At 29.6% G+C, this 16668-nt stretch overlaps 3 protein-coding genes across 5 annotated transcripts in view; 1 reads left to right on the plus strand and 2 right to left on the minus strand.

Annotated features, from left to right (window-relative positions):
• Positions 1 to 16668, minus strand: part of LOC146540469 (ankyrin repeat and FYVE domain-containing protein 1) — a 47482-nt gene that overhangs the window by 18401 nt on the left and 12413 nt on the right. The window lies entirely within an intron of this gene.
• LOC146540470 (uncharacterized) lies at positions 631 to 14635 on the plus strand. 3 transcript variants are annotated; one of them, XM_085206980.1, is made up of 5 exons: positions 631 to 778; positions 8092 to 8270; positions 12266 to 12439; positions 12617 to 12773; positions 13406 to 14635. In XM_085206980.1, the coding sequence occupies exons 2-5, from the start codon at positions 8219 to 8221 to the stop codon at positions 13527 to 13529; spliced, it is 507 nt and encodes a 168-aa protein (XP_085063106.1). In that variant the 5' UTR covers positions 631 to 778; positions 8092 to 8218; the 3' UTR covers positions 13530 to 14635. The 3 variants fall into 3 exon arrangements, with proteins under 3 accessions (XP_085063106.1, XP_085063095.1, XP_085063100.1); XM_085206969.1 differs by having other exon boundaries at positions 653 to 990; XM_085206974.1 differs by having other exon boundaries at positions 653 to 939.
• LOC146540471 (uncharacterized) lies at positions 9038 to 11926 on the minus strand. The gene is made up of 3 exons (XM_085204656.1): positions 11923 to 11926; positions 10506 to 11427; positions 9038 to 10425 (listed from the first exon to the last, which is right to left on the minus strand). The coding sequence occupies exons 1-3, from the start codon at positions 11924 to 11926 to the stop codon at positions 9633 to 9635; spliced, it is 1719 nt and encodes a 572-aa protein (XP_085060782.1). The 3' UTR covers positions 9038 to 9632.

Here is a 16668-nt window from a genome sequence, read left to right on the forward strand (position 1 = left end):
TATTACCCTTTTCGGTACGGAACCCTAAAAATCAAGATTCCCCTTATATATATATATAGAGTAGTATCAGGTTCAAGCAAAGCAATGAAAGTCGCGAATTGAATAATTATTGATATTCTGTCCACACAACTAAATATGGATGATTAAGAAGATGAAAAAAACACAAGTTAGGTCCTACAAGTTTCAATTGTTAAATTGTTCATATCTAATTGTATGATGTTAACAAGAACAATTATTTAATATAACGAATCTATTACATACAATTTTTATTATATTTACTATTAATTAATTACAGCTATCATTCTCATCCCATACCACTACAAGTACAAAAACCGAGGTGATTATACTTTCAATATTTGAAGGTTACAAGACATAATATTATCGTCGAGATCAAAATATAATAATTCTTAATTCGCTCGAGTTTCAATCTCCGCGAAGCCGGTTTTTCGAACCTTGTCGGGAATTTAAGTTCAATATAATTTTTCTGAAAACAAAATAATCGTGAGGAATTCGTTCACAAACATGCTATAGCCATCAGACTGGCGCAAGGTTCACATTGTCTCTTTTTAGAGCGGTCAAGTACACTCCAACTCCATGTTACGTAGAATGACACAAATCCTTGCTAGAATGCCGCGAGTCGACCATTGGCATGCCCAGTAAAGACTTTACAACGCACAGAGACGCGCGTCCCTTTGTCGTTCTCATACGATTTACCGGCAACGAAAAATTACGAAAAATTATTGTTGTAAATGTGTTAGTGTTTTATAAAAAAATATAGGTGAGACATAGACCAATAATGACACTAAAATCCATTTAATATCCCCATTTTAGTGGTGTTTACCTTTAAAATTAAAATAACGTGCAAGTGACGTTAAATAATATAGTGACATACGTAGTATATATTGAAATATTTGTTTATCAACTACAAATCTCGATCACGTACGTTATATAAATATTATTTTAGCTACATATTGTCTCGTATATAGTGGGGTAAGTTAAGACACTTCCGTTTCCATCTTTCCGCCGAATTCCGAAGGCATTACGTGTTGAGTAGCGGAACTCAACACCGCGCCTTGCTTTGTTATCAGAGCAAGGAAATGAAAATAATAAATATTTCATTGTGTGAGTGGGAATCGAACCCACAACCCATCGCAGATACAGTCGCATAATAATACTGATATATTCTGGTATGTGACGAATGATTCAATATGTACCTACCTATTCATAATCAGACATGTGAGAAATGTTTCTTTAGCTTCGCAATTCGCACAATACGAATACCCTGGGATCCGGCCGTTGAATCCTGCATAAACGAGTTTTCTTAATTAAACCTATATTAATGAATAATACATGATTAGTAGAACAGATTACACCTGGGTTGCCTGGAAGAATCCTGCCGCAATCACCTTTAATTTCATTTTTTCGTAACTCGTTTTTGGAGATAATTGCACCAATACGTTTTTTATATGAATCGCACATCATTTGAAAGATAATCGCATAAGGAATTGGAAAATTAAGGGTTGCCAGCTCTCAGTCTGCCGCAAGTCTAGGGTTGCCTGGTTTAAAGATGTCACTAAATGTTAATAATTTGCACTCATGTGTTTTTTTAATGAATTATATATCAAATTAAAGCTTATTTTTTTCTGAACACTATAAAACAGGGTTGCCTGGAAAATTCCTGCCGCAAACTGGGGTTGCCAGCGTTTGAAATATTTTATTCCGGTTCCGTTTGACTATGAGAATAGACGATGAAATGCGCGGTCTGCCCTATGTTTTAAAGTAAAATATTATATAATAGAAGGTCAATCTTAAAATCAATGTTTATTCTAATTGTTCACCTGTTAAATGATGATTTTAATCATATTAAGTACACGTAGAAAACTATTTAAAGATGAAATCATCCTTATTTTTCAAGTAAAATAATGAATGTATAATATTGAGTCTTTGCAAAATCTATTTTCTAAATACTAATATTTATTTAAATTACCATTTTGAAACAACTAAAATATTTTATTAAATAAATGTTTACAAATATCGATCTACTATAAGCTATTAATATACATACATATACATCATGTTTCCTTAATATAATGAAGGGTGACCATTATTGCGGATATTTTTTAAATTAATTATATTGAAAAATATATTTCAATGAACTCTCTGTCTCTCTCTCTCTCTCTCTCTCTTCATCCTCGACTTGTTTGATTTGACAACGCTTGCCGCAACTTTTTTTTTCTCACGCAACTTTTAATAATTTGCATAGGAAAAAAAAATATATATATAATAGAATTATAATAAACAAAACTAAGTTAGCAAAGATTAATTCCAAGAAAAACTATTCAACTAATAATAACTATTAAAAAATTATAAATAAAAAATTTCACTAGCAAGAACTTGTCCGTTTATGCTGATAGTTTTTAACACTAGAAGCGCCGCCGTCCCATTTTTATCCCAAACGCAAGGTTGATTGTTTATAACTTTTTTATTTGTTAATTTATGTAGATGAAACTTTTTGACTATTACCAATTTTACACCTTTATTTAATTAAAAATATAAATAATTTTATAGCAGTCATACTTTTTGAAAAAAAATTAGATTTACCTAGAACTGCCGCTGGGTCATTTTTGTCCCGCCATTATTATTTTATTATTTGAGGGCATAATTTGACATATTTTCATGCCTCAGGGACGAGGTGGAGGTGAAAGGACGATGCGGGGGCGGAAAAAAATTTAATAGTAGGTTTAGCAGTCAATACCTAAGTTTATAGGGTTCTGTAGCTTTTAAGGGAAAAAAAACCCTTATAAGATAATTTTTTGTCCATCCGGCTGTCTTTGCCTTTATCTCAGGAACGCTTGGAGAAATCGAGTTAATATTCATATGAGTATATGAATATCAACTATATGACGATCTACAGTCCCTTGATTTCCTGAAAAAGCACGCTTAAAAAAAGATATGACCATTTACATAGTAAAAAACGTGTATTTCGACACTATAAAGGGAATCAAATTAATAAGGTACTTTCAGTTAACTTAGAATTATGAAATTTGGCAGTTAGCATCTACATGTAGTACTAGTACAGGAAAAAATCTGAAAACTATACATTTATGCATAAATCTTAAAAAATAATAGCCTGAAAAGTGGGGTAAAATTGATGTCAACACTAAATTTTGCCGCTAGTTCAAGTGAGGTATCAGATGAAAGGATGACTAAGTTAGGCTTGAATTTCAGAAATCACTCGATACCAAATGTGGGCAATTGTAGGGTAGGTGGAGGGAACCTAGGAACCTAGTGCTATGCACTCCGCTGGCATTTTCCGCCGAATTCTTGAGCCATTACTATGCAATGTTATAAATCATCTGTGATGTATCACTGATGAAGAATATATTAATGCATTACTTGGCCTAATAATAATATTAACTAATTTCAATAACTTATAATTTTGTAAGAGTTATTCAGTTAGTTGTCACGACCTTAGAACGTATTTGAAATATTTGATTCTTTCTTTGTGTTTGGTTTTTTGGTACTTTTATGTGTGTTAAAGAACAAAAATTGATCATTAAAGATGATCTACATATTTTACGAATTATTTTAATAATATTTTTTTGTATTATACCAAAAATCAACATAATAAGTAGAATGGGACAAATTTGTCACGACGGCGGTTCAAGGGGGGTCTCAATCTTCGGCACTTCTAGTGTTAAGGCATTTAGGTCTGAAAGAATTGTTCTTATAATTATAATAAAGCACAATCACTCCTAACGTCCCTAACTTAGTGTAATCAAAACTGAGGCAACTATCCCACTGCCACAATTGTCTAGATTTTATTCTGTATTAGAAGTTATTTACATAGATAAAAATATATAATATTAAACATTAAAGTATACTTACGTTTTGCATTAGAAAATAATTAAAAAATACTTCTTTATATTTTTGTTTTAAAACAATGAACTTTTTGTAACACTGTAAATGATAACCGTGCATTGTGTCACTATTAAAAAAAATGTCACTGTATTTAAAATTCATTTTTTGGCGAAACAATAGCATAATTTTACACTTTTGGAGAGATTCCTCGTTAAATTCTATCACATTTTCACTCCGGCCGCACAAAAAACACATCTTCATTTTTGTCAAGTAAAAACGTCTTTACTCTAAAACGAAAGGTAAGTAACTAAGTAATATGCTCAAAAACAACTCATTTGGCCATCTGCCCTTTTATTGCATTTAGAAACAATACATCTTCGAAAATAATTTTATTGCATGTGGTTTGCTTTGTTTCGCGCTGCAAAATGTTTATCTATAGTAAAAAATAGCGAACTAACTAATTGATATTTGCCGACTCCTGGTCATAAATCGTAAATAGCGTTTATTAGTCGGCATTACTGCCGAATTTTCTTGGAATTAATCTTTGCTAACTTAGTTTTGTTTATTATAATTCTATTATATATATATTTTTTTTTCCTATGCAAATTATTAAAAGTTGCGTGAGAAAAAAAAAGTTGCGGCAAGCGTTGTCAAATCAAACAAGTAGAGGATGAAGAGAGAGAGAGAGAGAGAGAGAGAGACAGAGAGTTCATTGAAATATATTTTTCAATATAATTAATTTAAAAAATATCCGCAATAATGGTCACCCTTCATTATATTAAGGAAACATGATGTATATGTATGTATATTAATAGCTTATAGTAGATCGATATTTGTAAACATTTATTTAATAAAATATTTTAGTTGTTTCAAAATGGTAATTTAAATAAATATTAGTATTTAGAAAATAGATTTTGCAAAGACTCAATATTATACATTCATTATTTTACTTGAAAAATAAGGATGATTTCATCTTTAAATAGTTTTCTACGTGTACTTAATATGATTAAAATCATCATTTAACAGGTGAACAATTAGAATAAACATTGATTTTAAGATTGACCTTCTATTATATAATATTTTACTTTAAAACATAGGGCAGACCGCGCATTTCATCGTCTATTCTCATAGTCAAACGGAACCGGAATAAAATATTTCAAACGCTGGCAACCCCAGTTTGCGGCAGGAATTTTCCAGGCAACCCTGTTTTATAGTGTTCAGAAAAAAATAAGCTTTAATTTGATATATAATTCATTAAAAAAACACATGAGTGCAAATTATTAACATTTAGTGACATCTTTAAACCAGGCAACCCTAGACTTGCGGCAGACTGAGAGCTGGCAACCCTTAATTTTCCAATTCCTTATGCGATTATCTTTCAAATGATGTGCGATTCATATAAAAAACGTATTGGTGCAATTATCTCCAAAAACGAGTTACGAAAAAATGAAATTAAAGGTGATTGCGGCAGGATTCTTCCAGGCAACCCAGGTGTAATCTGTTCTACTAATCATGTATTATTCATTAATATAGGTTTAATTAAGAAAACTCGTTTATGCAGGATTCAACGGCCGGATCCCAGTCTAGAATGAGTCATTAAATAAAAGAAAATAACAAATTATAGAATTGATGAACGGAACTTAAGTTAACTCTAGGTTCCCTCTGCCAATAATATTTATATTGTTTTTATATAACAAATATTTACAAATGGAGGTTTCTAAATGTGTAAGCATATACTTAAACTTGATTTTCAATGTTAGGTCATTGAAATCTGTGTCACTGTTAATGCGTTAATTATACAAAGCTTCATGGCGTAAGAAGAGATCAATTCAACAAACGCAATCATAGGAAACCTAACTAACGATAAACGTACAGTCAAAATTTTTTATAACAAAACTTATATAATACAAATTCAAAAAAATATATATATTTAAAAATTGATTTTCTAACAATTTTTCTTACAATAATTGTATTAGCGACTTTTTTTCGCCTATTTTCACTTATTGTTAGAGTAAACAAAAAAAATCTTCAAACAAAAAATAATTCTTCTTGCCAAATTTGGAACCATCTGTAGTACTAACCAATTTGCATAATCTGTTTCATCAAAAAGTGGGACATATATAGACTTATAAGTAATTCTTAATTATAGAATATAAAATAACATTCGTAGTTATAAAATAAATAAACATTTGCAAGCATTTGTATTACGCGTGCAGTTAGGTTATCAAACGCCGAGTTGTTCCTTTTTAGCTAAAAATATAGCGACAAATGAAGATTCATTATAATGTGGGCTATTGTATGAAATAGAAAATGATAACCTACTTTAGCTCCGTTTAGTTTACGATCTCAGATGTTTTATGCTATTTAAATATAATAACATACCAATTTTATATTGATATACTATAATGTTATATTCCACATATTTATAGGGGGGGGGGGGGCTTTTTTCAAGATTAAATATTTTTTTTATTTTTACAAAAAAAAAAAATAGCTATATTTATCACTTCATTTGTAAATTCTCTGTTAATAACATGGTTAAAATATGAAGAAATCTTTATGTAAAGTTGTCCTAAATGCACAGATTGTGTTTATGTGTTTCTTCTAGCTAATAATAATAATTATTACAAATATAACTTGTATATTATATATAAAACTGTGTTAACAGACCTTGAGGCGGAAATTTCAACATAGGCCTTTTCCCAATGGAGTTTTGTTTGAATGAAGGTTAAACTGTTATAATTGTTTCGACATTGATATTGAAAAAATATTTTTAATTAGTATGTATCATAATAATCCTAACTAGATGAACTATTTAGATTTTCAATTAAAATCGAGGAATAGAGGCCAGCCATAGCGCAAGGGCACCAAGTGGGACTGTAACCGCGAGTGTTTGTGGACTCGATCCCCACTTGAAGATATAAAATATTTATTTTAATTTATATTTTCTTTTCTATGATCTGATGTCGAGGCGAAAGCGCTGCGTTAAGTTTCGCCACTCGCCACGTAATGCTAGGTTCTTTGTGCCTATCCTGCAATAGAGCGGGATACAGCGTGAAGCTGATTTATATGATTTTATTCATAGAAATAAAAATATATTTTAGACGCTATAAAAATATCTACAAGGTCCTATGGCCACCGACGCTAACATATAACTTCAGTTCGACCTGCATGCTAGTGTGCCTACTATTCACTGAAACTTGTCTTTGCACAGTGTTGCAACAACGAGCGGCTCAGTTAGTACAACCTTGAAATAAGCACAATGAAATTAGATAGCGTATACAATATGTAAGCAATTGTATAAAATTAAAAGAAATTATGATTCTTGTATTACATTTATATGTAATATAAAAAATTATAATATATAATAGCAGTTCTTTTTTTTTTAAGTTAAAGGTTGCCTGGTAGAGATCACCTGTGGGTGATAAGGCCGCCTTTACACCGTTTTTCATTTGTTTCTTTTTTTCTGTTTTTTTTTGTTTAAGGTAATTTATATTTGTAAATTCAATTTAAGTTTAATTATGGTGTAATAAAGTGTTAAAATAAATAAATAAATAAAAAATATGAACATGCATTTTTAAATATAAAAAAGTATTAATATATCTTATAATAATTATTGCAATTATTATTAGTGAATTAGGAAAATAAATGAATGGATTAAGTTAAAAACAATTAGGAAGTTATTATAAAACTCTTAATAAGATATAGTTAATTTTCAAATGAAGATAATTAAATTGAGATAATAACTCGACTAGCACTTATATTGGTAATTTATGACCATTTTTCAAACATTAAAACGTTTTAAAAGTTATAATAATAACTCAATGTCAGTATGCATAATTAAGTATATAGAGTTACTATTTTATTAATGGACCTGAGGTTGATGGTTCAAATTGATCTTTTAGGATTGGGTAACGTTTATTACATACTTGAATTTAGTTACAAAATCAGAAAACTGGAATAATAAAATAACTATTATATTTTAATAAAATGTTTTTACTTTTCACTTTATTATGATATAAAAATGGATTTTTTGTAAAGTATGTTTATTATTTTCGAGCTTAATAAGCAAGTAGTCGTATATAAAAAAAATATTTATATTTCTTTGCCATCATGTCGAGGCAAAGCACAGAGTTGAGTTCTACTACACACAAAAAATAATAACGTAACTTTAATTAAGAACTAAGTAGATGATAATATTGTTTTTTTATATTTTTTTAATTTGTATTGCAGATTTCAAGAAAGGGAAAATCTATAAAAAAAAAGCCTCCCACGCAAGAGAAACAGCTGATTCAATGAGAAGGTCTATTACGAAAACGTTAACCGGACCAAACAACTTTTGGCGACAAGATTTATAGCCATGGAGCAATTCGCTTTAAGTATAGCGATTGTTATGTCTTTTATTAGCACAGGTGTGTTTTTTTTTAATATCTCGCATTGCCTATTCGAGTACAGTACGGTCTACGAGTTGTGGCCGCCTTGGTGTTAAAATTTCAAACAAAAATGCCCAAAATCAAATCCGCGCAGCTATCCATGGCTAGCTTCAGGGCGGCCACGATTTGTTGACCGTACTGTATTATATAATCAATTGACTTGCAAATTTTAATCAATTTTATTTCCTCATCGTTCAGGGTCGTTACGAGTCTAATATGCATAAATAATAATAAAATTTTAAAAAACATAAGAATTTATTATAATATAATATCTGAATTAGTAAGACTATGTACTTACTAATAAATGACAACAATGCCTAAAAATAAAACTTGGCTAAGAATATGTTTATATTTGGACCAGACAAAGTCTAAAGCGTTTAAACAATTTCTATTTTAAAATTAAAAGTAAACGTAGAAAGTACGTTATATTAACTGCCTGAACAATAACAAAAAATAAATATTCGTATTTTCATTTATATTAAAATGAATCTTAAATGAGGCCGATTTGAGGATGCTTTTTACTTATTTTGACCCATTAAAATTAACATTGTTAATTTAATTTATTTGAACTTCACCAACTTACAAAGAAAATTAACAATTTAAAATAATGTAAATTGTAAGAATACGCATGCATATTAAATAATATTATGTCACTATCGCCACTTGATTTTCAATTGAAAAAAACTTTTAACACAAATTGCTATACATCTATTCTTACTATAAACTAAGATGAAGATTATAACTGACAACTGCAAATACAAAAACTCTAAGATTTCTTAATTAAATTTGTTAATTGAAATTCGTGGAAGCTTAAAGGCAAATAGAATATATAACATAGATAAGGTTACATTTATTTACATTTTACATGTTTACTGATTATCAAAAGGATGTGGTTGAAATGAGTGAGGGTTTATTCAGGTTAATAACAAGAACGATAAAATTTTAATAGTATCTTATGAATAATAAATATTATAATTTTTAAAAATCGCTTGTTTACCTTGAGACTGGCGGGATATTTAATATTTTAATGTGGACAATTTCCAAACAAAACTTAAGTTGATGGAATGAAAATAATTAAAAATGCTTACAGCTTTCACTTATCAATTTTCTGTTCAGTTATCAAAAAATAAATATGGCACACGTTATTTGAGCTGCAGTGCAGTTGAGACGGCTGACTAGCTGACTCAAAAATGTGTGAAAATTCATGAGAGCTAATTGTAAAATTTACATTTTCTATTTCTACCCAAATTATATAACTCTAGGTATAATAATTAAATAAGTTTCATTACATAAACTATATGTTCCGTATAAACTTCAACGACATATTTTTTGATTTTATGATTAATAATTTGTCTGTCTTATAACACCACTAAAAAGATCATATAATATTAAGGAAAAAAGGGCTATGGGGGCCGCAATAGCAATAACTCTGAACCCTGCTGTAGGCTCTCTAAACTCATAGCATAATCCATCGAATACACTACTTTTTTCTATACAGGAAGATCCAGGGGATCCTACTTCATATATTGACTCCTCTGAATCACATTTTGATTCACTATCATCAGTAAATTTATGTCTCGCAACTAATCTAGCAACAAGACCTCTTGTACCATTGGAGTTATGATCAAATTGTTTCCTTATCCAGCCTTCACTATAAACTTTTGTCAAACTATCCACCCCCCACTGAGAATGAAAGGATTCAGTTGTGGACACTACTTTATTGTGCAAAATTGTCCCTTTTCCTATTGAAATATTTTTTTCAAAATTGTCAATACGTACATGATTCCATTTTATTCCGAAGGACGACAAAAATTTTAAACTTGTAACGTTTTCATTATTGCGAAAATATGCAATATCGTCGTGATCTATCATGCCACAAAATAATTTAGTGTCCAGATGAAATAGTGCCGCTGGGGAAAATTTACAAACAACTCTAATATTGCCATTAGATCTTTCTCCATAGGCACATCCAATTTTACTTGTTTTAGCCCAAAGCAATTGAACTGTATTAAATGTTCTTACAGTGCTCCGACCACATAATACGTCTGTTTTGGACAATTCATTTCCAGCACTAGAAAACCAAACGTGAATGCATCCTATAACAGGATGAATGAAGCATTCCGGTGATGGTGTGCTAAAATAAATATATTAATATTAGATATTGATGTTATTATTTATAGAAAATTTACAAATAAATAGATTTAATAGACAAACCAATGAGAGCTAGTTTTGAACTTTTTTAAGCAGCAAAATTTCATATGTTTCATACATTCTAGTTGGGAAACCATTAGTCCATCGAGAGCAGAACAAGGCGCGGCACCAGGTAGACATTGGCGTAGCCATGCTTCAGCTATTTTTTCTAAATCATAATCATAGTTTATTTGTTGCATATTTGCAGCAGTTGGCAGGTGTGAATAAATGTCAGCTAGCCCATGTGCGACGCGATTGCGCATAGCATTTATAGTACTTATTATAGTTATTTGATCCATAACAGTTGGTGCCCGAACTTTGTATCCTTTATCGCATATATTTGACACCTCGGCATTTGGAAACAGACAAAGAGTATGGTCTGCATAACATGGCTGTAATCCACACCATTTATTAACACTATGCGAGATAGGAGGATCTCCGACTTTAAAAGTACTCTGTGCTTCAGTCCAATTGTCTATGACGTTAACAAGATTGCCACCGTATATTTTAAAAATTTCAGATTTATTTTTCTTTTCACCTGATTTACCATAAATAACGGGTAAGTCCCAACACGGGAACTCTTGCGGCACATACCATATGTTGTTACGTAGTAAAGTTTTATTTGTTTCTACTTTTACAACATGACTTATTGCCGATTCCAAATTGTAAAACCTTACGTTTGGTGACTTCATTGTTTCAGATTGATTTTGACGGTCATTTTGACTTTGATTTTTTATGCCTTGGTTAGTTTCAAGGCCTGAAATGGGAAATAGCTTATCAGTTCTTGTATCAAATCCCTCATATTCATAATCTCTAAAAGATTTTAAGTCAATGACCTGTGATATCTTTTGTGTGCATTGAATTTTATCCGAATTAAGATATGTGGAATTCCCGATGTTTTTGCAGTCCTGTTCCAGAGCTCCAACAGTGACTCCATGCGGTTCAACTTTATTAGATATATTATTTTTCTTCTTACTGCTAAAATTATATTGTTTTCGTGAATTACTAGGGTCGAAAAAATTGTTATTTAATTCCAAGTTAGATGAAAATTCTTTAACTGTCTCTCGAGAGTTTGTATGATTGTAAAAAGTGATGTTTTTATTTTTTTCCAAAAAATCATCGTTATAATATTCCTCACTGATACAAAAACACTTATTATAAAATAAAAGCCACGTTATGATTGTTATATTTAGAAACATTTTACAATTTGACATACTGTGTTTAAATAAACATCCTACTAGTTTCTATTACAATTTTAAATAAAGATTATTATTATTATTATAGCCCACAAATCCAATACTATCTCAAAATGGTGTTAACTCGTAACAACTTCAGTATGTATTTTATAATGCCAATTATATTTTTTTCTATTTATTATGAATTCGTAATTTCTAATTAAGTATTTATCTATATATATAAAAAAAATCGAAAGGTCGCTCACTCATCTCGAAATCTCAGAAACTACATGTGCTAGGAATCTCAAATTTTGCATAGGAGTTATTTATAGGACGTAGGTGCTCGCTAAGACGGGAATTTGTAATATTCGACTTCTAAGGAGTTGTTTTTGGGGTTGAAAGTTTGTATGAAACTTCGTTACTACAAATGTTAGAAGTCTCAAATTTTGCATGGACGTCACTTATGGGACGTAGGTACTCATGGAGACAGAAATTAATAAAAACGTAGTTTACGCAGGCAAAGCCGCGGGCGGGCCGCTAGTTAGTTTTATATAATTAAAAAAGTTTTTGTTTATTTATATTGACAGAATAATTTTGTTTTATCTTCAGAAGTGTCGTCACTACAGTGCTACCAGTGTCTCATCAATCCACCGCCTGGTCAATACTACAACACTACGAAGCGGCTTTGCGTACACTTTGACCATTCTGAAAAATTTATAGTTGATTGTCCTTTCTCCACCATGTGTATGAAGCAAGAATTTCATTTGGATATACAAGACGGAGGTACATTTATATTATATTGCAATTTAAGCTTTTTTTAGTTTAACAAACTTTATTTTAGTATTGTTTAATTCTTTCATATATGGAGATGGTCGAATTTAGAATTTCTATATAAGTAAATTATTTATTAAAATAAATATTAAATACAGTAAATAAAGAATAAACATTTAATATTTTCAGTAAGAATTACCGGTGTGCTTCGAGATTGCGCTCCACAAAAGAATGAGTATCAAGACTACAAGAACGGTCGGTGGTCATCTAAAACAGAAATACTAGAGCCATATACAGAGGGTTGTTCTCAAATCGACGACAAAGGACAGAGGACCACGTCCACAAGGTTAATTTATTTATGATGAATTAATTATAAAAACAATACATTTTTTAAAGACATTTTACGAGCAATTGAAAGAAAATTAGCATAGTTGAGTTTTACACTTAGTTTTTTCTTGGTAATATTTAATACGTTTTATTTAATATACACGAAGCACTCGCTGTATAATTTCGCTTGTTGTATATAATTATATAATATAAATTTTAAACTTTTTTACCGACCTACTTCTTAAAATAGATATTTTGTGTCATATTTATTCGTAGACGTTCTACAACCTTACAATGTCAATAAATTAATTTAGTACAATAAAAGCAGCAAATATTATGATTCTTCTTATTATAAATGATTATTTGTCAAGTACGACCTCATGGTCGGATGTTAGAATTTTATATATTTAGGTACTAATATTTCTGTTTTACTTTTCTATTTAAGCTCCATTTCAATAGTATCTAAGATTGAGCAGTGCTATTTATTAATTACTATATAATAATAGCATTTTACAGGAATATAGAAAATGTTGTATTATTATTATTTTTTTTCAATTATTTAATAATCTCTAATTTTATAACCCCGCTTATATTTTTTTAAAGCTAATTAAACAATTAGTTATTATAATCATCAAATTATCTCTTTTCCAGATATTGCTACTGTCGTCAAAGTCTCTGCAATTCATCGCCAACTTCCAATCACGAGGGTTATACAGACATCATGGGTGTGATAATGGTTTTCAATCTTATGAAATATATTAATAGCATTAGATAAAATAAATATTAATAATAATATCTTAGCGTAATTAAATCAATACATGTACGATAATAAATGTGACCTTATAATTAATATAACAAAAATATCTTGTAATAAGTAAATGTATATTTTATTTTCTTCTTTTTTTTTTGTAAGGCATATTCATTCGGCATATGACGGCAACGCATACTACTCTAAGAACGCACATTGCATATAAAGTATGTGTTTCTTCGTTCTTTGCAGTATAATAATTTGTAAAAAAATATAGACAAGACAAACTTTTGTTGTTACTAGAAAAATGTAAATATATTAGACTAGCGGACGCGCGCAGCTTCGCTTGCTTATTTAGGGGTAAATTCTAAAAAACTATGAAACACGTGTTCAATGAAATATTTTTAAGAGTCTAAATTTCAAATTTTATAAAAATCGGTGGCGATTTAAAGATTTTTCCATACGAACTTTCAACCCCTTATTGGCACCCTTAGGGGATAAATTCTAAAAAACCGTGAAACACGTGTTCAATTAAATATTTTTAAGAGTCTGAATTTACAATTTTATAAAAATCGGTGCAGATTTAAAAAAATTTCCATACAAACTTTCAGTCCCTATTTCGCCCCTTTAGGGTTAAAATTTTTCAAAATCCCTTCTTAGTGGATGTCCAGATTACGAAAGGAAACATCTGTCCAAATTTCGAATTTCTACCTCATGTCTTACCTCAGTCAGTGAGGACAAGTCCTTTTATATATATAGATTAGGACGACATTGAGAAATATATTGTAATTTGTATAATACAAAGATATATCTGAAAATATGATTCCAATTTAATCTTTAAAATAATTGTTTTCAATTCTATTATTGATAGTGTGCTGGGAACATGTAAATTTTTCATGATTTGATTAATATTAATAATATAATTGATTATGTAAGTATTGTTTATTAGGGTAAACGGTATAAGCAAATATGTGATATAATGTGATGTTTGTTACCCACACAGTAATCTTATATACCGTGTTTATGACAATTCGAATGTATATTTTAGTAAAATTAGTTAATCGCTTTTTGTGTTAATAATTTTATTATTGTATCTATTTCTATGTGATGATTAAATATATTGTTTTAGATATTTATTATTATTATTATTATTTTTATTTTAAAAACTACATCCACGGGCGCATAGTTGCCCGTGCCTTTTTGATATTTATTATTATTAATAACTAGCGGACCCGGACGCGGCTACGCCTGCTTGAAATATAAGAGTATAGTTTCTATAGAAATATACTATTTTATTTATTTTATAAGGATGAATATCAAAATGACGCGGTAACGAACGCGGTCGCGTAGCGACGACGGTTGTTATTAACATGGCAGAATAAATTGCATGTCAAATTAGAAAGTATTTTTATTTATTAGTATATATGTGTAATGTAATATTATATAGCCTATAGCACTTCTGAAGAATGCAGCTTTCATACAAAACAAAAACAAAGTAAATCGATCCAGTAGATCCAGAGATCTTAGCGTTCAAACAAACAAACAAACAAACTCTTCCGCTTTATTATATTAAGTATAGATAGTATAGATAATATATATGGGACATCATAAAAAATAGAACAATAAAAGTTTATCATATTTTTTATTCATACATCAAAAAAGAATAAATATAATAAAGCGTACATTTGCTAAATTATCTTTTTTTTTAATGCAAACCTAATTATATATGTCAACTTAAATTAAATTTCAACTTGTCTTACCCGTTCGTAATGACGAATAATCGCTAATAAAAAGTAATACGCCGTAAAATGTAATAGATTGCTTAATGAAATTAAGTTCTTACACACGCTATTTACGATTGGTTATGGCTTTAGCGTATATGTATGTATGTCCGTTCTTTTGTTCCCTTAAAGTTACAATTTTAAATCGGTGAAACGATTTTGACATGATACGTCGTTCGATTTGTCTTAATGGAGCGAGTGGTACTGCAGTTAGTTTAACAGTTGGGTACTATTTTGTTTAGCTTATAATTCACTTATTTTACTTAATATAAAACAATACATTTATATATTAGTAAATTATAAAGAACCATGTCATAATTAAATGATTTTTTTTTAATATTGAATAGGCTTGCTTGTGTTTGTACTAACTTTTTTATACAAGAAGTTATATTCTTAAATTACGCGAAAATATAATTTTAAACAGATTTTCTTACCCCACAAATAAACAAAAACGATGAAAATGTAGTCAAAACATGTTTCAATTGTTTTATTTCTATGTTTTTATCTATATTTTTTTTAACCTATTTATGTCTTGTTATATCCACTCATACCCTACTTGATTATTTCCTAAATATCTATATTCCTATAATTTTAAAAGTATATATAAATGTATTTACGTATTTTACCAAATGACTAAAACACTAAAACGCTGCGTCAAAAGCCAGTGGTAACAGGTTAGATCGTCAGAAGTAGAACCTCAACCCACAAACCCATCCCCCTTTTTGTCATATATAATTTTTTAAAAAGAGCCCGGAATTAAATATTGAATTAATATGGAATTAAAACGGAAAATTATAAATTATTAATTATTTCGACCTTTGCTTCCAATAACCATAAACACACTATAAGGACTCAGTAGCATCTTATATTTTCCTCTCGACTCTTTTATATAAAAATTAATAAAAATAAGTATTAAATACCGCTAAATATTTTTGTATAAAACAGTCACGCGCGTGACAAATAAAAATTGCCAGATCATATCATGTTGACATTTTATCGACAGAAGTAAAGGATGTGACATATTATTCTGATATCAAGAGAAACGTTTCACAACAATGCATAAAACTCATAAATTAACAAAGTATCCATAATCTATGATAATTAAAAAAAAACATATTTTTAATTTAATATTTGAGAACCGAATAACATTATTTACTCTACATATATAAACATTATTAAGACTTAGAAAAACATAATTATTTACGAATAAAAAAATACGACAAAAACTGTTTTTCTAATCAGCTTCATGCTGTATCCTGCACCCAGCAGAGTAGGCAGAGGGAACCTAGTGTTAAGAAAACACTCCGTTCCCACTTTCTGCCGAATTCTGGAGCGTATTGAGTGGCAGAACTCAACGCCGCGCTTTGCCTCGACACCAGAACGAA

The sequence above is a fragment of the Heliconius melpomene genome, chromosome 2 (genome assembly GCF_056956725.1).
Source record: "Heliconius melpomene rosina isolate 202511_hmr_F chromosome 2, ASM5695672v1, whole genome shotgun sequence".
NCBI lineage: Eukaryota > Metazoa > Arthropoda > Insecta > Lepidoptera > Nymphalidae > Heliconius > Heliconius melpomene.